At 33.1% G+C, this 22,787-nt stretch overlaps 1 protein-coding gene across 2 annotated transcripts in view; it reads right to left on the bottom strand.

The window, feature by feature from the left end:
- KLHL1 (kelch like family member 1) overlaps positions 1-22,787 on the bottom strand; it is a gene marked incomplete at both ends in the record, with an annotated part of 395,165 nt that overhangs the window by 221,230 nt on the left and 151,148 nt on the right. The window contains 2 exons of one of the 2 annotated variants that reach the window (XM_079721747.1): positions 122-258; positions 12,490-12,672. In XM_079721747.1, the coding sequence (XP_079577873.1) occupies positions 122-258; positions 12,490-12,672 (320 nt within the window). The remainder of the gene's footprint in view (positions 1-121; positions 259-12,489; positions 12,673-22,787) is intronic. The other variant, XM_079721748.1, reaches the window with a different exon arrangement.

Below are 22,787 nucleotides of genomic sequence, written 5' to 3'. Positions count from 1 at the left end.
TTTCTCAACTAAAAGAAATGAAAGATACATGCTCAACAGTTTTTTTTTAATCTTTAAAACCTGTGTTCAAATTCTCACATTCACAAGACATTAACATGAAGCTATAATTCTTTTACTGTACCTGTATATGCAAATTGGACAAGGTCCCAGAGAGCATTTGGGTCTATGCCTTCCATCTTGATCTCCTCTTGCTTGGCTTCACAAACATCACTTGTAAACATAGCAGCAAAATAGTCTGAGACTGAGCTCAGAACAAGCCTGAAAGAGGTACAGGATCTAATTTAGGCCACGAATGTAAGTGTCAACAAGAATGCAGTGCAGAAGACTCTATCTATCTATCTGTCTATCAATCAATCAATCTATCTATCTGTCTATCTATCATCTATCTATCATCTCTCTAACTGCCTATCTATGTATCATCCATTATGTGTATATGTATCCTCTCTCCATCTATTTGTTTATCACCTTATGAATTTCACTTTTAAAATCTGATTTAGGAAATTCTGTTCCAACTTTTGGTCACAGAGCATCGTCTTACATCTTCTTCTATAATTTTTAATACATTTTTTTCTTTCACATCTAGATCTTTCATCCTTTTGGATAGGATTCCAATTTTATTTCTCTCTACATACTCATCCATATTTCATGAAACTACTAAAGAATTTGATTTGTCCCAGTGAATTAATAGAGCCAACTATATTGCATATTTGAGTCCTGAATGTGCAGTGATCTGTCGCTGACTTTTTTTTTTTTTTTGCTTATTTGCCTGTTCTTGTGCCAATACAATACTTTAGTAATACTATGATTCTAAATAGTCTATAACCAATTAAACAAATCCTCCCTTTTTTTTTTCATTTAACTATTAGCGGAGTTTTATTCTTCATATAAAATTTAAAGTAAGCTCTTCAGATAAATTAACTGGAAATTTAACTAAAAATACACTGAATTTCTGATTTAATTGGGGATAGTTGGTATATTTATTATATAAAGTCATCCAATACAAAAATATAAAACATCTCTCCACATATTCAGAATATCTTGTCTGCTTTTTATTCAAATTTTAACTTTTTTTTTCTAAAATTGTCTTGTGTATTCTTTTTTGATTCTTATTTACTTTAGAGTTTTGTTGGTATTATGTATAGTAACTTTTTTAAAAATTCTACTTACTTGTTGATTTTTGTTCGTTTATAATTCATTAGCTGGAACTTTCATGGATACATCTTTTATCTGGCACAGGTACTGAATTATCTTACTAGTCCTTTTGATTCAACTGCTTTGTCCTCTAGGTAGATTATTATATCATCTGCAAACAATCTCAATTTGACCACTTCCTGTTCATTCTCTGTAACTCCTTTTCTTTTGCTTTTCTTTAAACTTCATCCAGGACCTCAGTGTTATGTTAAATGGCAGCTGTGTCAGGGGAGAAAATTTGTGTTATTCTCTACCCTAAACGAGTCATATCTAGGGTCTCCTTTCAGCAGTTTTATTGCTGAAAGTATTAGTGTATAAGCTTTTCCAAGTCAGGAAGACCCCTATAATTTTTAGCTTTGCTAAACAGATTAAAACATGTGGATGCTAAAATTCATAAAATGCCTTTCTTCTGAATCAAAACTATCTTTAGGAGTTTTCTAATTAAATCATAAGAGAAATGAACCTGTTATTTTCTTTTCTTGTGTTTTCTTAGTTGCCTCTTTAATCAAGATTATACTAGCCTCATAAAATGAGCTGGCAGCTTAAACTCTTTATAATTTTGTATAAGAACTTACAGAAGAAAGCAAATAATTTTTCCTTAAAGATGTTCTAGAGCTCACTTGAAGGAAATCTTAGTTGGGCTATTTTGGGAAAATGTGACATATCAATCTGATTTCAATTTTTGAATAAGCCAAAAGGCTTGTTTATATACTCTTTTTCTTTGTCAAGTTTTGCATTTCACATTTCTCAAGAATTAGCCCATTTGATCCATGTTCTGAAATTTATTAATGTTTATTGTTAATAAAATTATGTTTAGGTTTAATTCTATAATTCTACTCATTTATATATATTTTTTTGTCTGCTCCATTTATTCTTTTGGTTTTATTGTCTTTATTTCATCTCATTCATTTATATTTTAACTACCTCTTTTTCTTACATGTATGTTTGCATTTTTTAAGGTGGTTGCTCTTAAGTAGGGACCAGAATTTTTTTCTATAAAGAGTCAGATATTAAGTATTCTAGGTATTAAGAGTTATGCATATCCTCTCTATCACGTTTTCCTTTTAAGAAAATTCAGTCAGTGGAAAATGTGAAAAGGAATTTTAGCTCATGGTCCCTACAAAACCTACCTGCATGCCAGATGTGGCCCATTCACTGAAGCTTGCTAATTCTGTCTATAGATTACAACATTAATTTTTAACTAGTAACAGTCTACCATCAAGTAAAATTATCCTACTTTGCGAACACTGTAAGAACCTTACAGCAGCATGATTTCTTTTACTCCTTCTTGCTCAGTCAAGAATCTTTTTAAAGAAGAATATACATGTGAAAGTAAAAATTTATTTTATATATACCCCTTTCTTCACCATTTATGAGGCTCTTTATTTATTTCTATAGAAGGAGGCATCAATCTAGTATAAATACCCTTCAAGAGGAAGAAACTTCTTTAGTATTTTTTGTAGTACAGGTCAGATGGCAATAAACTCTCCCAGCTTTCATTTACCTGAAAATGTCTTTATTTAGCTACATTGATAATATAAAGTTAGTTTCACTTGATAGAGAATTTTAGATTGAGATAATTTTTTTTTCTTTTGGAACTAGAAAACTAATATTCTATTATGGTCAAGTCTCCATTGTTTCTAATAGAAATCAGTTTTCATTCTTATAATTGTTTCCCTGATTTACTATGCCCTTTATCTCTAATTATTATTTTTTCTCTTTATTTTAGGATTTTAGCAGTTAGACTATTATGCCTTAAGTTACATAAATGTGGTTACTTAGTATTTACTCTTCTTACTATTTTCTGAGCTTCCTGGAGAGGTGGATGGATGTTTTCATCAAATTAGAAAATTATCTGCAAATAATTCCTCATGTTTTCATCCAATTCACTCTCTAACTCTTTCTTGGACTCTAAATACATATGTGTTTCAATAATTGAGAGTGCCTTACAGGTTGTAGAGTGAGTTCAATTTATACTCAATTTTTCTTTTACTCTGTGTTTTATTGCAGATGATTTCTAGTGAGTTGAATTTTTCCAAATCTCTCTTAATTTTCCCTTGCTTTATTTATTATATTCATCTTTTCTATAGATATTTTAAATTATTTTTCATAGTTGCTGTAATGGCCTTGTTTCCAGGTTGATTTTCATTAACTGATTTTTCTCTTGACTATGCATTACACTCTCCTGTCTCTCTTCCATGTATTGTAAATTTCAGTTGTGAAATGGACATTGTGCTCACCCCCACCCCCCAAAAAAGTAGAAGCTAAGAAGGAAGCATTACTCTAGTTTTTTTAGTTATTTTTATTTTTTATGCCACAGCTATTTGATAGCTTTAAAAAAGTGTAAGTATTTCAATTTTCTGATGATTTATTGTTGTTTTAATGACAGTGGAGATTTTTATATACTTTAAAATCCTAGATGGAAATATGTTTTAAAATGAATTAGTGAAATACTTGACAATATGTTCTTATTCTAAATACGTAGAGAATTAAAAAACAAAAACAAAACTGAACTGTAGTTAAGAGGTGTGTTTTAACAGTTGTTTGAATTAATCCTGAAACTTCTTTCTATTTAAAGTGGACTCAAATTAGAAGTATCAGTATAAGTTTATGATTCATAATATTTTTTAAAATAGAAATACTTGTGTTTTTTGTGTATGCATATGTATGTACATGTGTATGTACATTAACGTTTCCTTGGAAAAAGAACAGACCACAGATCTGGAACTGAGGAAGTATAAGATGAGCCTAGACCATCTTCTGTTCTAGAATTTAAGGAAATGCTCAAATAACAGAGACACATCAAAAGAAATAATGTGATACTTACATCTGTAAGCTAAACAACTTAATAGTAAACTTTGGGTGCACTTTTCTTTCTAAGAAAAATATAAGGCAAAGAAGAGGAGGAAAGGTCAATAAAAGGCATGGTCTTCATAATTTTCAAGTCAATATTTTATATTTTATTTTGCAATTTTATCTGCTATATATTTTATTTCTACATAAGTTGAGGACATGCTCAATGTTAACTTCAACAAAGAGAGACAATCCTTTTTTTAACTGAAAAAAAAAAAAAAAACCCTCAGTATATACTTCATGAATTTAAGAAGGGGATTCATGATTTTTTTTTACAACTTTATTGGAGTATAATTGCTTCACAATGGTGTGTTAGTTTCTGCTTTATAACAAAGTGAATCAGTTATACATATACATCTGTTCCCATATCCATTCCCTCTTGTGTCTCCCTCCCTCCAACCCTCCCTATCCCACCCCTCCAGGCGGTCACAAAGCACCGAGCTGATCTCCCTGTGCTATGAGGCTGCTTCCCACTAGCTATCTACCTTACGTTTGGTAGTGTATATATGTCCATGCCTCTCTCTCACTTTGTCACAGCTTACACTTACCCTTCCCCATATCCTCAAGTCCATTCTCAAGTAGGTCTGTGTCTTTATTCCTGTTTTACCCCTAGGTTCTTCATGACATTTTTTTTCCTAAAATTCCATATATATTTGTTAGCATACGGTATTTGTCTTTCTCTTTCTGACTTACTTCACTCTGTATGACAGAATCTAGGTCTATCCACCTCATTACAAATAGCTCATGATTTTAACTATTAGTGCCTGGGGTGATAACATGTTAGAAATATTTAAAATTACCTGTTTTCTACACATTTAAATTGACAGTTAGTACCTAAACATGTTACCTCTTTATATTCTCAAAGTTTGACAAAATAATTGATACAAATATCTTTAAATATTTATTACATACTGATTAGATAAATCAGTGTCAAATAATCAGTTTTATCAAAAGAACTGAGTATAACATTATATGATATGAAAGTAAACTATCATAAACCAGATATATATAGATATATAGATATATAGATATACATGTATCTTTTCTAGAGCATAAGAAATAATATATTGACATAAAGTTAACCAGTTTAATTTTAATCATATAAGGGCTTTATTTAGAACCAGGCTACATCCATGTAGAGGAAAGTATTATAAGACCTATAGAATTCAATCTTAAATAATTACTTGAAATCTTCTCCATCAGCTATAAAATACAAAATACTGCTAACTCAATAAGAGAAGTACAGAAGGGTTTATACTGCCTTTAGAGTTAGTGACACAACATTTGAATTAGATGTTAAAAGAGGGATGCAATGAATAACAGAAAGTAATATCTTTATAGGTACCTATATATAACTTCTATTAATGCAAGAGAAGCAGGAGTGAAAACTGCATAAATAAGTGAATGCGTTCAAGCACTCTGGAAAAATCTCTTATTAAGGTCACTACAAATTTATTTCCTTTCACAGTTATTAAACTTTTCTAAGTCCTACTCCAGTTTATTGTGGAGTTTGACCCTGTGGACTTCCCACACCTTCTTTAAATCCCATTTTAGCTAAGGCAGTGCAGACTTTCTTATACCCAGGTTCTCCTCGGATTCTTTGACTCTTCTAATCTTACTTATTGACCCTTTCACCACCTCCAGGTTTTTTTCTCAGACTCTAAATTTTTACCTTAACACTCACTATCAGAATCATCTTTGAGCATGGTCTTAATTATAATTTTATGGTGATTTTAATCTAACATCTCAAATGCTTATAAAAACTGCTGACCAGATAGCTCAGGATTATACCAGTATACTCTCAACTAAACTCAAAGTCTTCCCTGTGAGGTCTCTTTTATTTTTACTTCCCGATTCTAATTGATGCATCACCAATATATTGAATTTTCACAGGAGATAATATGAAGTCATCACTTATGTCTTCTGCTTTGTTGCCTATATCAAATATGACAAAAAAATCCATCTTTACTTTTCTATTGGACTTTGTGGTTCTGGTGGCCAGACCCCTTTTATGAGGCACACCAATGTCCCCAGCACCAGTGATCTTGCCACCTAACTGCTCCCTGTTGCCCCTTCTCTGTAGAATCACACTTGCTCCAACAAGAGCTTCCTCACTTCATGTGCTTCCTGACCCTCTTATCTCATCCCCCAGCTTCCACAACCTCCCCCTACTCTCAACCTGTGGGTGGACCCAATGACAATGACTAATAGAACCAAGGTATAAAATACTTTTCCTCAGGGTATGACTAACTCTGAAACAAGTCTTGTTCCAGAGCATCTCAGGAGTTCAAGATAAAACAAGGCTTCTGCTGAGACCACATCCTTGATTTGCTCCATCCTCTGCCCTATCCTGCTCTTCTTCTGAAAACACTCTTTAAATAAATCCTGCATACCTGAACTCTGGTCTCCAGCTCTATGTCCAGTGATACTGACTTATGTCACTGTTCAAAATATTTCTCAGTTCATCTCTTTTTCTATGTTTATATAGTTCTCATTTCATGCCTGGGTTAACTATAACAGTTTCTTAGATCATTAACTAGTTTTTGCTGTGCCCATCTTTTGTACATTTTAAAGCTGTACCATTTTTCAGAGCTGTCTTTGTAAATTATGACAAGCAATCTATCATAGCTGTTAATGCATTACTTCTGTAGCCAGACTGTCTGGGTTTGAATTTATTTCCACCACTTATTAAATGCATAATTTGGGTGAATGCCTTAATTTCCCATTCTATAAGAAAGAAGTGGGGAAAACAACTTTATTCCTTTTCAGGACAAAATGGATCAGTATACACAAAGCACTTCAAACAGGGCTTGGCACATAGTCAAAACAGTGAGTGTTAACTAGTATTATTACTATTATTATTTTTTTATTATTACTATTGAATTAATTATGCTACTCCTCTCTTCAAGAACCTACATGAACTTTTAATTATACACATCATTTCAAATACAAACTTCTCTATGGGATTTCAACTACTATCTATCATAACCACTTTTGTCCTACCATTATGGCTTAATTTCCTTGTAATTTCAATACAAATTGCTCCACTTTCACTAAGCTTGTACCTTATAATTTTCACAGCCAAAAAATCTTTCTCTCTTTCCCATACAATTCGTACTATCTAAAATAGTATACTTGTTCTTTTTCACTAGGTTGAACTCAAACACAATTTCTCTAAAAATATTTTCATAACACTCTGTCATATGTTATTTGTTTCCTTGTTTGATTACTTCTTGCACTTGGAATCAAAACTATAAATTTCAGTTATAGTTACTTATAAGTATAATAATTTCCATAATTGTTCTATGGGTTCTTTTTTCCTCCTCAAGATAATTGGAAGCTTCATGAGGAAAATTATCATGCTTTATAATCCTCTTGCATCACCAATAGAGCATAGACCAATGCTACAATACATTTGATAAACATTTATCTTAATGTAAGGAAAGATGCTTCATGACTGCTGAATATTCATAGTGGATATAAAGAGGATATTAAAATGATGTCGACTTGATGGGGAAAAAAGCAAAGCAAAATATATCAGATTCTCTTTTCTCCTCCCCAGTCTAGTTTTATTGAGATATTATTAACACATAACATGTGAATTTGATACATATATATAGTGAAATGATTACAGCAATATTTTTATGATTGTTATAACCTATTGATGAATTTATTGTTTTATATTATATAATGACCATGTTTGTCTCTTGTTACCATTTTTACTTAGTCTACTTTTTCTGAAATAGCTATAGTTACCCCTGCTCTCTCTTTGTTTCCATTTGCTTGGAATAACTTTTTCCATCCCTCCACTTTGATACGATGTGTGTCCTTAAAGCCAAAGTGAGTCTCTTGTAGGCAGAATAAAGTTGGGTCTTATTTTTTAAGCTGTTCAGCCAACACTATGTCTTTTGATTGAATAATTTATTCCAATTACATTTAGAGTAATTATCGATAGGTAAGGACTTGTGATGTCATCTTATTGTTTTCTGGCTGTTTTGCAGGTCCTTGTTCCTTCCTGTTTTGCTATCTTTTTTTGGGAGCAGATAATTTTCTATAGTGTTATGCTTTGATTCCCCTCTTTTTTTCTTTTGTGGTTACCATAAGACTTACATAAAACATCCTATAAAAATGTCTATTTTATACTGATAACAATTTCAATTGCATATAAAAACTTTGACATTTTACTCCCACTCCTCCCAATATTTTGTTTTGGTGTCACAATTTACCTATTTCTATACTGTGTATCGTTAACAATTACTGTAGTTATTGTTATTTTTAACACTTTTGTCCTCTAACCTCTATACTAAAGTGATTAACAACACACCACCATGTTACAGTATTAGATTATTCTTGTGTCTGGCTTGGCACTAAGGTAAGCCTGGAGCAGAGACCACCAGAGTCAGCCTGTAAACTGGGAACTTGGGATCCAGTCTGAGGGTTTGTTCTGACAAAGCAAGTCTGGTGCTGAGACAGCAGAGAGTCTGGATCCATTGGAACCAACCAAGACTTTGGGTCCACATGGGCAGGCCTGGAACTGGGGTGAACTGAGAAAGTGGGGATATGGGGCCTGGCCTGACACTAGAATGGGCCAAAGCCTGGGTCTCTAGTAGTTGGCTTGGTTGGGCCTAGCCAGAAGCCTAGGTTCAAGGAATCCCCTTGTAATCTGGGGTGAGGGGCAGATTGGCATCCTGTGTCCATAGTAGCCTTTCTGGAGTCTGGTGCCATGGGTGATACTTGGGCCTGTGGGAGTTGCCTGGAGTTACTGAAACTAACAGGCACTGGGACATTTTTTTTTTTCTTTCCTGAAGCTTGTACAGAACTTTTATAAACTGTGAAGCTGATTGAGAGATTTAGGTGGATGTTGGATTTAATATAATGGAAAAAAATGAATTATTCCTCTCCCATCAAAGAATATCCATAAATAAACTTTCCACCAGTAGAGAGAAACACTACTACTTGCCTACTCCTGAGTATTAACATCTAAGTTACTTCTAAAGTAATTTCTTTTTACTCTATTAAATAGTTTTCTAAATACATCAATTCCCACTTTTAGCCTCATCTATTTCCTTGATACTAGTGATCAGTAAAGAACATTAAAATAATAAATGTATTCTTGAAATAATTAAATTCATTGTCAAACATGCACAAAAATGAAAATGGAATATGATACCTCTTGAAATGCCCAGTATTTTGGTCTAAAGAGCAAATCTGTTTTGTCCCCATCACATATCATTTTAATATTCATTAAGTATTTATTTGATCATGAAATGTTCATACTAAGAAGTTTGAAGACTTTATATATTTATACATTAAAAATAATTCCAACACCTCTTTTATCCTGCCCAGCAACCCTGATCCCCAGGAAAAGAAAAAAAAAACTTTATTGACTGTAGGTTGTATATGCTTCCACACTGTTTCTATGCACATAAAATTATAAGTAACATTATTTCCAACTCAAAGGATGTTAGCTATTTGAGATTTTCTCATTTATTTCTGTCCACTTCACTTACTCTTAATAATGGCTAAAGGGAGAAAATACTTTCAAAAGCTTAACCATGTTTCATTATATATCTGTGCATTATGAGAAAGTAAGCTATGAAAACTCCTTAATTTTTTACTATTGAAGATTTGACTGTCCAAATTATTAATATTGATCTTGCCAGTCTAATTTTCAGCATCTGACATCCTTTATTACAGGCAGCCTACCTATCAAAATTCCTGTATTTATTATTCACAGTTTTACATTCAAGTGTTTTGGTTCACTTATTGCTAATCAATTATTCTGGGCCATTTATGAGAAGTCTATATTTTCGAATTTCTCTGAGAACCTGAAACACAGATAAAATCAAAAGTTTGAATATTTTTCATGATGAAAATGTATTAATGTGCCATCTTAAGTATTGTTAGCCTTTCAGAATTAACCTACTTAAAAATATGCCTAATAATAACTTAAGGTACCTATACAGACATGGCATCTCATAAATAAATTGATAGTTGTGACTTATATCAGGTTAAAAATATATATACAATATAGCCATCACATAAACTATAGGTTTTATGGAGAGCCCTTTAATGTTCATAATCTGTTAAATTAAATAGGAATTGATTTGAGAGTTTCAAATGACAAGATAATTAATATGAAAGTAAATATACATGATCTTTATGAATGACTGTTTATGATATTAGCTTTCAATGTATTTACTGGAATAGCAGGAGATCTTAATGCAAATTATTTCTTTTTTCATTATTTGAACTTATTTTAACAGTCCCATATTTTTCACTGCTAATTATTGCAACATCATATATATTTTGCCCGAGGACAATACTCAACTGTGTTAATCAAAATGTAACAGCATGACTTAAAAATCCATTCATTTGTTACTACTATTACTAAGATGATTATTTGTTTAAAACAAAGATCTAATTTTGCATTAATTACAGTTATTTCATTTTTCAAAAGTATAAATAAAGAGGTGCAACATACTTCCAATTATTGAAAACAGTGCTTGCTGTTTTCAGGTGTCACATAAAAATTTCCTCACATATTTGTTAAAATATCTTTAACTTAGAAACATAAGTATGTAATTTACTTGTTAGAAAGATAGTACTTAAGTTTTAAACCATGGGGTAAGAAAATATTAATCCTATTTAAATAAATTTAGTGAAGAGAGTACAATTTTTCTTACCATATTAAGAAAAACATGATTAATATTTAATTGATGGTATTTAATTTAATACCTGCTAAATATACAAAATATTTAAATGTTTAGAATAATATGTATATAAATAATACATTGCTCAGGTATTTTAGAGTAATCTAAACCAAGAAACAAATTTATGTCTTAGTCATATAGGTTATTGTAAAATAAATGCATAATTAAATACATTATTTAAAAAATAATATTAACAATCTAGATAAGAGTAATAAACAATGTAGAATATAATTAATATGGGGGAATTCAAATGAGAAATACTAAGTTATTACCCATAGAAGCCTATAAACTAAGATTATACCAATTACATAAAGCTTTGCTCTTTAAAAAATAATTAATGAGCATTTGATTTGTTAACATACTTTGAGTTGAGTCCCTCTATCTTCTTAAACAAATATATAATTATATATATATATATATATTAGTTAAATAAAATATAATTACTTAACTAATGTGCAATTTAAATGAAATAAAATTAGCTACATTCTCAAATTAAAATATCTCTTACAATAGAATTTTTATCTAGATGCTATTTAGATGATAGCTCAGAATAATTTGCATATTTGCCATATATATTACAGTATTGAATGTCTCCATAATAATGACAATGTAATTGCTCTCTTGCTAATGATAATGTAATTTCACAGAAGTGCTTGAAAAATAAGTGCAAATACTATATTATTAGAATTTTTGCCATAGTTAGCTGACAGATTGAACCCCATATGACTTAGATAAGTTAATTAATGTCAAATGTTCTTTCCTATGCATTTCTAGTGTATTGCTTCAAAGTCAATGTCCACATTTTAACATTGCTATCATAATAAAAATATAGCCTTATTTTTCTGGAATCCTTATTTTCTAGAATCCACATTTAGGTGCATATATTTTATCTAGATAATATAATTTAATTTTAAAAAATAGGGGAAATGGTACATTGAAAACATTTGTTATACAGTTAATTAAATGGCATACATCAAGGTAGTCTAAGGTAATTTGCCCATATGTTCAACTATTTAAAATAATAAGTATCAAATAATTAAATTAAAAATTTCTTACCTAAAATTTCAAAACATAAATAGAAAAGCTGAGTAAAAAATCAACATCAAGTTTAATGAATTTTCAGAAGTAAACTGATATCATATCAATATGATACAAAATAATCAGATATCTAGTTCATGTAACTTAGAACTATCAATCATAAATACATAAGGGATGTTTGAAAGTGTATTAGCCTTTAAATATATTGGGCCTTATGAATAATATTAGTATGTCACAAATTAAAAAATTCATAATCCATGTAAAATAAAGATGCCACTGTGAAATAGGTTGAATTTCCTATTTGAAATAAATAATGTATACCCAATATAACCTGCCTTCCTTTCTATTTTGACAGAAAAACATATCTCATTTCAGAGTTTAGGTATATCCTCCTAAGTTAAAATTGATTTCCAATTAGTGTGATTGTGAATCAATAAAATGAGGTATTTTTCAACCCTTATGAGAAGTTTTATTTTTGAATTATTTATATTTGCTTTACTTCTTAAAAAGATGACTTAAAATGGCTTTATAACTCTCCACAAAAGGAAATAAAAAGAGTAAAAGAAAAATACCCAAGCTTACTTAGAAATGTGGATTCTTAATTTTCTAGTTGTAGAATATTTTGCAATCTACATAACAGATAATCATTCTAAACATATGAATGCATATTTCCAATAAAGACAGATTACTATACCTATGGGCAGGTATCTTTCGGTTCCCAACAATCAGGATAACATCACAGAGCTGCTGTTGTTTCAAGTAACTTTCCATTTTTCTGAAGGTTTGTTCAGCATGATGCACAGCCTGATAGAATTCTTCAGAGCTACTGGAGTCCACATCACTTTGAGGTGTCAGAGAATGGCTAGTTGCTGACAGCCTGAAAACCATACACAAAAAGAAGAGGTTTAGAAAGTGCCACCAATTGTCCAGAACTACATATAGAATTTTAGAATTTTATAGGAAAAATCAATGCATCTCTCCTTAGGTTCATCATTATTAATATATCAGAAAAATGCATTTGGTGTTAAATGATTTGTTCTAAGAAGCAGTAAATGAATTGTAATTGTTTTTCTCATCCTAAAGAGATTTAAAAGATAGGTTATTTGTATTTATTAAGACAGTAAATTAGTAAACTTGAAAAACATCACAGAAATGGTAAATTACAAACATGCCTATTCTAAAATGTATTACTAATAAAATGTTAAAGACCGTCTAATTATACTATTCTAAATTACTATTCTTGTGAGGTTGTAGTAAATGTTGCCTTACAGAAGTAGGCAATTTTCTTCATGAGGAATTATAAAACATGGTTTGTAAAAAAGATTGACAAAAATTTGAAAGTAAGTTGTTTTATATTCTATACCCATACAGACAGAATGTATTAGCTCAGTATTAATATATACCTAATCATATATATATATATATATATATATATATATATATATATATATGTATGTATATATATATATGTATATATATTTTTTTTTTAAAAAAAAAGAACTTTAGGATTTCAACAAGTTCATGATACTTAAGTTTGGCTACTACATATATTAATATCATAGACCTTTTCACAATGAAGACTTTAAGATACTGTATTTCATATCAAGGAGAAGACTCTCAATATACTTAGATGCATGATAGGCTCAGCAGACCCAATCAAGTGAACTGATAATAAATCCTTAAAACAACTTAAAAATGAAAATGTATTAAGTACATAACAATAATAATGAAGTAAATGGCTTATTTCAAGATAGGAAGTAATGGAGAATTTTGCTTCCACTTACAATGCAATAACATATTGCTGACTAAACCCCTCACCAAGAACACCAGAAAAAATTACATATAATATCAAAATAACTTGGAATATACTTAGAGCTACTAAAGCACCCAGGACTTGAAAGAACAAGATCCCAGAAATAAGCTAAACTCATGGAAATCAGCTCAAAATTCTAGACAGCTTTTTCTTTCCTCCTCAAGGTTTCTACCAACTGTAAGCAGCATAGTCTGAGAAGCTCAGAAGCTAATAATGTGGCAACTAAGAAGAATTTCTGGTGGTACCATGGGGCTTGGGGGAGGAATGGATATTGGAATTATGGGGCTCAAATATAGCCAGAACTTGAGGGCAAATGAGGGGACATAAAGAAGGAGAGTTCAAGTAAGGCCGCTAGTTCGTGTCACTTTTCCCCTAATGGTATTTTCTTATTCCTAAATGTGCTAGACAAGCAGAAAATAGTTTACATGAGGTTGAGAAGTTAAATAGAGTTTGAAAGATAAAAATTTGAATTTAAGGACCAGCAAAGACAGGGGTCTGTGGTATAAAAATGGCCTTTCAACTGAACTCCCTGAAGAACTATATCCTAGAGATCAGGGAAAGTGGAAATAGACAGGATAATACAAAGGGTGAAACCTAGATTTAAATCAATGAGATCTCTAATTGCATTAAAGTGATCTAATGTAAATGCCAGCAGTCAAAATAAATCCTCTTTAGAAAGAATTAACCTCATCCAGACTCTATTATTTCATTCATATATATATAAATACTTGACATTAAAGAAAAAAATAGCAGGCCTATAAAGAAAGAAGACATAGGGAGAAAAACAGATACTAGAAACATGCTCCCAGGTGCTACAGATATCTTTAAATGGATGGGTCCACAGTGGGTTATTTAGTAGATGTAAAAATAATTGTGATTAATATGTTTTAATATATATGACAAGCTGGAGGATTTCACAGAATATTAGGCTGTATAAAGATAAAATTGAAATAAATAAGGAAATATAAGAATTGAATTAACGATTTGGGTAAATGCACTGAACTGGTAGATTGAATGCAAATGAAGAACATAGTGATTTGAAAAATAGGTAGAAAACATTTAAACTAAAATATTGAGATAAAAAGATAAAAAGCAATAGTTTGGAAAACAAATGAAACATGGTAAGAAACTACAAAATTCATGCAATTGTAGTCTAAAAAGCAGGGGAGAGACATGATGGGCCAAAGGCCATCTGAAGAAATAATGGCCAAGGGTTTTTGAAAATATGTTAAAGACATCAAGACACAGATTCAAGACTCACTATACACCCAATGATAAAACAAAGAAAACTGCACACCACAGTAAAGTCAATGAAAAACTAAAAAGAAAATAAAAAGACTTCCACCAGAGAACAGAAAAGGTGATCATTCCCCCAGTTCTTTTAATGAGGCAAGTATAACATTGATACAAAACCTAAAAAAGGATGTTACAAGGAAGGAAAATTAATGGCCATTGTCTCTCCTAAAGATATTTATAAAAATCATAGGCAAAATATCAGTAACCAAATACAGAAGTGTATGTAAAAGAAAAAATGAATACAAAAAATAAATGTATCATATATATAGTTGGTAATGCATCAAAACTAAGTTGGACTTAATTAAAGAAAAATCTTACTTCTGTAAACCACTTAATTCATTCATAGAGCAAACATCAAATTTGGTTGAACCGCTTTCTCCTTGAGAGTGAAAATAATATCTATTAGTACTACTTCTACTCAACATTTTTCTGTAGGGCCTTGACAGTGTAATGTAATCAAAGACAAAATAAATAAAGCCCATTAGAGTTAGATAAGAAAAAAAATATATCTGATATTATTTCCAGAGGATGTGTTTGTGTACATCAAAAATCCAAAAGAATCTACAGACAAGTTTAAGAATCTAAATCCATTAAAATTATGTCTGTTCTCTGGTATCTACAACATTTGTCTACACAGTATGGTTATTTTCATCAGAATTTACAAGTTTTCCTTTAAATATTTAAAACTAATAGAAAATTTTCTGTATCATATGTTTTCCTTTCACAAATTTGCAAATTACAACCCCGGAATATTGTCATTTCAAGGCATATATTTTAGGAATTCAAGCTCAGGCATATATGGCAAGAACAGAAGAATTCTTCCAGACATTAACACACTGAACAGAAAAGCCACAAAATTCCCTGCAGGATGCATTTTTAAATCAAGAATGAATGAGCACAGGGCAGCTTCAAGACGGCAGAGGACTGAGACTTGGAGATTTCTTTCCTCCCCACAAATACATCAGAAACACATCTACATGTGGAACAACTCCTACAGAACACCTACTGAACACTGGCAGAAGACCTCAGACTTCCCAAAAGGCAAGAAACTCCCCACGTACCTGGGTAGGGCAAAATAAAGAAGAGAAAACAGAGAGAAAAGAATAAGGAAGGGAACTGCAGCTCTGGGAGGGAGCTGTGAAAGAGGAAAATTTTCCACACACTAGGAAGTCCGTTCACTGGCAAACACAAGGGGTGGCAGGGTGGAAGCTTCGGAGCTACGGAGGAGAGTGCAACAACAGGGGTGCAGAGGGCAAAGCGGAGAGATTCCCACACAGAGGATGAGTGCCGACCAGCACTCACCAGCCCAAGAGGCTTGTCTGCTCAACCATCAGCTGGGACGGGTGGGGGCTGAGAGCTGAGGGTCGGGGTTCAGAGGTCAGATCCCAGGTATAGGACTGGATTTGGCTGTGTGTACACAGCCTGAAGGGGGCTAGTGCACCGCAACTAACCAGGAGGAAGTCCAGGAAAAAGTCTGGAACTGTGTAAGAGGCAAAATACCATTTTTCTGGGGTGCACAAGGGGAGGAGATTCAGAACACTGACTAAATGAGCTCCAGAGAGGTGTCCAAGTCCTGGCTATCAGTGCAGACACCAGAGATGGTCATAAAATGCTAAGCCTGATGCTACAGCCACCAAGAAGCCTGTGTGCAAGCACAGGTCACTATCCACATCTCCCCTTCCAGGACCCTGTGCAGCCCACCACTGCAGGGTCCCATGATCCAGGGACAACTTCCCCGGGAGAAAGCACGGCACTCCTCAGGCTATTGCAACGTCAAACTGGCTCCTGCTGCTGCAGGCTCATTCCACATCCTGTATGCCTCCTTCCTCCTGGCCTGAGTGAGCCAGAGCCACCTAATCAGCTGTTCCTTTAACCCTGTCCTGTCTGGGTAGGAAAGAGATGTCCTAAAGTGACATACATGCAGAGGCAGAACCAATCCAAAGCTGAACCCCAGGAGCTGTGAGAACAAAGAAGAGAAAAGGAAATCTCCTCAGTAGCCTCAGGGAAAGCAGATTAAATCTCCACCATGAACTTGACATACTCTGCATCTGTGGAATATATGAATAGACAATGAATTATCCCAAAATTGAAATGGTGGACATTGAGAGCAATGATATACATATATGTTTTCTTTTTTCTCTTTTTGTGAGTGTCTATGTGTATGCTTCTTTGTGTGATTTTGTCTGCATAGATATGCTTTTGCCATTTGTCCTAGGGTTCTCTCTGTCTGGTTTTTTTTTTGTTTCTTTTTTGTTTTTGTATAGCTTTTTAGTGCTTGTTATCATGGATGGATTTGTTTTTTGGTTTGGTTGTTCCCTTCTTTCTTTCTTTCCTTCCTTTATTACTTTTCAATTTTTGTTACTTTTAATAATAAATTTTATGTTAATAACTTTATATTATTTATTTAAAAAAATTTTTCCCTTTTCTTTTGAGCCATGTTGCTGACAGTGCCTTGGAGCTCAGGCTAGGTATCAGGCCTGTGACTCTGAGGTGAGAAAGCCAAGTTCAAGACATTAGTCCACCAGGGACCTCCGAGCTCCATGTAATATCAAATGGAGAAAGTTCTCCCAGAGATCTCCATCTCAGTGCCAAGACCCAGCTCCACTCAATGACCAGCAAGCTACAGTGCTGGACTACCAATGCCAAACAACTAGCAAGACAGGAACACTAACTCAACCATTAACAGAGAGACTGCCTAAAACCATAATAAGGTCACAGACACCCCAAAACACACAACTGGATGCCGTCCTCCCCAGCAGAAAGACAAGATTCAACCTCATCCTCCAGAATACAGGCATCAGTCCCCTCCACATGGAAGACTACACAAGCCACTGAACCAACCTAAGCCACTGGGAGCAGACACCAAAAACAATGGGAACTACTAACCTGTAGCCTCTGAAAAGCAGACGTGAAACATAGTAAGTTAAGCAAAATGAGGAGACAGAGAAACACACAGCAGATGAAAGAGCAAGATAAAAACTCACCACACCAAACAAATGAAGAGGAAATAAACAGCCAACCAGAAAAAGAATTCAGAGTAAAGGTAGTAAACATGATCCAAACTCTTGGAAATAGAATGGAGAAATATACAAGAAATGTTTAACAAGGACCTAGAAGAACTAAACAGCAAACAAACAATGATAAACAAGGCAATAAATTAAACTAAAAATTCTTTAGAAGGAATCAATAGCAGAATAACTGAGGCAGAAGAATGGAAAAGTGATCTGGAAGATAAAATAGTGGAAATAACTACTGTAGAGCAGAATAATGAAAAAAGAATAAAAGAAATGAGGACAGTCACAGAGACCTCTGGGACAACATTAAGTGAACCAATATTCACACTATAGGAGTCTCAGAAGAAGAAGAGAAAAAGAAAGGGACTAAGAAAATATTTGAAGAGATTATACTTGAAAACTTCCCTAATATTGGAAAGGAAATAGTAAATCAAGTCCAGGAAGAATAGAGAGTCCCATAAGCGATAAATCCAAGGAGAAACACGCCAAGACACATATTAATGAAACTATCAAAAATTAAATACAAAGAAAAAATATTAAAACCAGCAAGGGAAAAGCAACAAATAACATACAAGGGAATCCCCATAAGGTTAAAAGCTGATCTTGTAGCAGAAACTCTGCAAGCCAAAAGGGAGTGGCAAGACATATTTAGAATGATGACAGGGAAAAAACCTACAACCAAGATTACTCTACACATCAAGGATCACATTCAGATTTGAAGGAGAAATTAAAACTTTACAGACAAGCAAAAGCTAAGAGAATTCAGCACCACAAAACCAGGTTTACAACAAATGCTAAAGGAAATTCTCTAAGCAGGCAACACAAGAGAAGGAAAAGACCTACAGTAACAAACAAAAAAAAATAAGAAACTGGTAATAGGAACATATGTATCAGTAATTACCTTAAATATAAATGGATTAAATGCTCCAACCAAAAGACATAGATAGGCTAAATGGATACAAAAACAAGACCAGTATATATTTTGTCTACAAAAGACCCACTTCAGACCTAGAGACACATACAGACTGAAAATTAGAGGATGGAAAAAGACATTCCATGCAAATGGAGATCAAAAGAAAGCTGGAGTAGCAGTTCTCATATCAGACAAAATAGACTTTAAAACAAAGACTATTACAAGACACAAAGAAGGACACTACATAATGATTAAGGGATCAATTCAAGAAGAAGACAGAACAATTGTAAATATTTATGCACCCAATATAGAAGCACTTCAATACATAAGGCAAATGCTAACTGCCATAAAAGGGGAAATCAACACTAACACAACCATCATAGGGAAATTTAACAACCCACTTTCACCAATGGACACATCATCCAAAATGAAAATAAATAAGGAAACACAAGCTTTAAAATACATTAAACAAGATGCACTTAATTGATATTTATAGGATAATCCATTCAAAAATAACACAATACACTTGTTTCTCAAGTGCTCATGGAACATTCTCCAGGATAGATAATATCTTGGATTACAAATCAAGCCTTGGTAAATTTAAGAAAATTGAAATACCATCAAGTATATTTTCCAACCACAACACTATGACCCTAGATATCAATTAGAGAAAACTCTGCAAAAAATAGAAGCACATGGAGGCTAAAAAATACACTACTCAATAACCAAGAGATCACTGAAGAAATCAAAGAGGAAATCAAAAAATACCTACAAACAAATGCAATGAAAACACGATGACACAAAACCTATGGGATGCAGCAAAAACAGTTATAACAGGGAAGTTTATAGCAATACAATCCTACCTCAAGAAAGAAGAAAAGTCTCAAATAAACAACCTCCCCTTACACTTAAAGCAATTAGAGAAAGAAGAACAAAACACCCCAAAGTTAGCAGAATGAAAGAAATCATAAAGATCAGATCAGAAATAAATGAAAAAGATATGAAGGAAACAATAACAAAGGTTGATACAACTAAAAGCTTGTTCTTTCAGAAGATTAAAAAAAAAAGATAAACCATTAGCCAGACTCACCAAGAAAAAAAAGGAGAAGACTCAAATCACTATAAGTAGAAATGAAAAAGGAAAGGTAACAACTGACACTGCAGAAATACAAAGGATCATGAGAGATTACTACAAGCAACTCTATGCCAATAAAATGGACAACCTGGAAGAAATGGACACATTCTTAGAAAAGCACAACCCTCTGAGACTGAACCAGGAAGAAATAGAAAATATAAACAGACCAATCACATGCACTGAAATTGAGACTGTGATTAAAAATCTTCCAACAAAAAAAGCCCAGGACCAGATGGCTTCAAGACAAACTCTATGAAACATTTAGAGGAGAGCTAACACCTATCCTTCTCAAACTCTTCCAAAATATAGCAGAGGAAGAAACACTCCCAGACTCATTTTACAAGGCCACATCACCCTGATACCATAAACAGACAAAAATGTCACAAAGAATGAAAACTACAGGCCAATATCATTGATGAACATAGATGCAAAAATCCTCAACAAAATACTAGCAAACAGAATCCAACAGCACATTAAAAGGATCATGCACTATGATCAAGTGGGGTTTATCCCAGGAATGCCAGAATTCTTCAATATATGCAAATCAATCAATGTGATACACCATATTAAAAAATTGAAGGAGAAAAACCATATGATCATCTCAGTAGATGCACAAAATTCAACACCCATTTATAGTAAAAACTCTCTGGAAAGTAGGCATAGAGTAAACTTACCTTAACATAATAAAGGCTATATATGACAAACCCACAGCCAACATCTTTCTCAATGGTGAAAAACTGAAACTATTTCAATTAAGATCAGTAACAAGACAAGGTTGCCCACTCTCACCACTATTGTTCAGCATAGTTTTGGAAGTTTTAGCCACAGCAATCAGAGAAGAAAAAGAAATAAATGGAATCTGAAACAGGAAAGAAGAAGTAAATCTGTCACTGTTGGCAGATGACATGATACTATACATAGAGAATCCTAAAGATGCTACAAGAAAGCTACTAGAGTTAAGCAATGAATTTGGTGAAGTAGCAGGATACAAAATTAATGCACAGAAATATCTTGCATTCTTATACACTACTGATGAAAAATATGAAAGAGAACTTAAGGAAACACTCCCATTTACCATTGCAACTAAAAGAATAAAATACCTAGGAATAAACCTACCTAAGGAGACAAAGAAGTGTATGCAGAAAGCTATAAGACACTGATGAAAGAAATTCAAGGTGATACAGATGCATGGAGAAATATACCCGGTTCTTGGATTGGAAAATCAACACTGTGAAAATGACTATACTACCCAAAGCAATCTACAGATTCAATGCAATCACTATCAAACTACCACTGGTAATTTTCACAGAAGTAGAACAAAATATTTCACAAGTTTTATGGAAACAAATAGGACCCAAAATAGCCAAAGCAATCTTGAGGAAAAAGAATGGAGCTGGAGGAATCAGGCTCCCCGACTTCAGACTATACTACAAAACTAAAGTAATCAAGACAGTATGGTACTGGCACAGAAACAGAATTATAGATATATGGAACTGGATAGAAAGCTCAGAGATAAACCCACACACATATGGTCACCTTATTTTTGATAAAGGAGACAAGCATATACAATGGAGAAAAGAGAGCCTCTTCAACAAGTGGTGCTGGGAAAACTGGACAACTACCTGTAAAAAAATGAAATTAGAGCACTCCACTCCCTAAGACCATACACAAATATAAACTCAAAATGGATTAAAGACCTAAATGTAAGACCAGAATCTATAAAACTCTTAGAGGAAAACATAGGCAGAGCACTCTATGACATACATCACAACAAGACCCTTTTTGACCCACCTCCTAGAGAAATGGAAATTAAAAAAAAAGAAAAATGGGACCTAATGAAACTTAAAAGCTTTTGCACAGCAAAGGAAACCATAAACAAGGTGAAAAGACAACCATCAGAATGGGAGAAAATATTTGCAAATGAAGCAACTGACAAACGATTAATCTCCAAAATATACAAGCAGCTCATGCAGCTCAATATCAAAAAAAACAAACAACCCAATCCAAAAATGGACAGAAGACCTAAATAGACATTTTTTCCCAAGAAAATTCACAGATTGCCAACAAACATTTGAAAGGATGCTCAACATCACTAATCATTAGAGAAATGTAAATCAAAACTACAATGGGGTATCACCTCACACCGAAGAATGGCCATCATCAAAAATCTACAAACAATAAATGCTGAAGAGGGTGTGGAGAAAAGGGAACCCTCTTGCACCTTTGGTGGGCATGTAAATTGATACAGTCACTATGGAGAACAATATGGAAGTTCCTTAAAAAACTAAAAGTAGAACCACCATATGACCCAGCTATCCTACTACTGAGCATATACCCTGAGAAAACCATAATTCAAAAAGAGTCATGTACCACAATGTTCAATGCGGCTCTATTTACAATAGCCAGGACATGAAAGCAACCTAAGCATCCATCAACAGATGAATGGATAAAGAAGATATGGCACATATATACAATAGAATATTACTCAGCCATGAAAAGAAAGAAAATTGAGTTATTTGTAGTGAGATGGATGGACATAGGGTGTGTCATACAGAGTGAAGTAAGTCAGAAAGAGAAAAACAAATACCATATGCTAACACATATGTATGGAATCTGAAAATAAAAAGGTTATGAAGAACCTAGGGGCAGGACAGGAATAAAGACACAGATGTAGAGAGAATGGACTTGAGGACATGGTGAGGGGTAAGGGTAAGCTGGGATGAAGTGAGAGAGTGGCATGAACTTTTATAGACTACCAAATGTAAAATAGATAGCTAGTGGGAAGTAGCCGCATAGCACAGGGAGATCAGCTCAGTGCTTT

The sequence above is a fragment of the Hyperoodon ampullatus genome (assembly GCF_949752795.1).
Source record: "Hyperoodon ampullatus genome assembly, chromosome: 16".
Taxonomy (NCBI): Eukaryota; Metazoa; Chordata; class Mammalia; order Artiodactyla; family Ziphiidae; genus Hyperoodon; species Hyperoodon ampullatus.
Note: the sequence above shows the minus strand (reverse complement) of the source record. Positions and strands in the feature narration are given on the sequence as shown.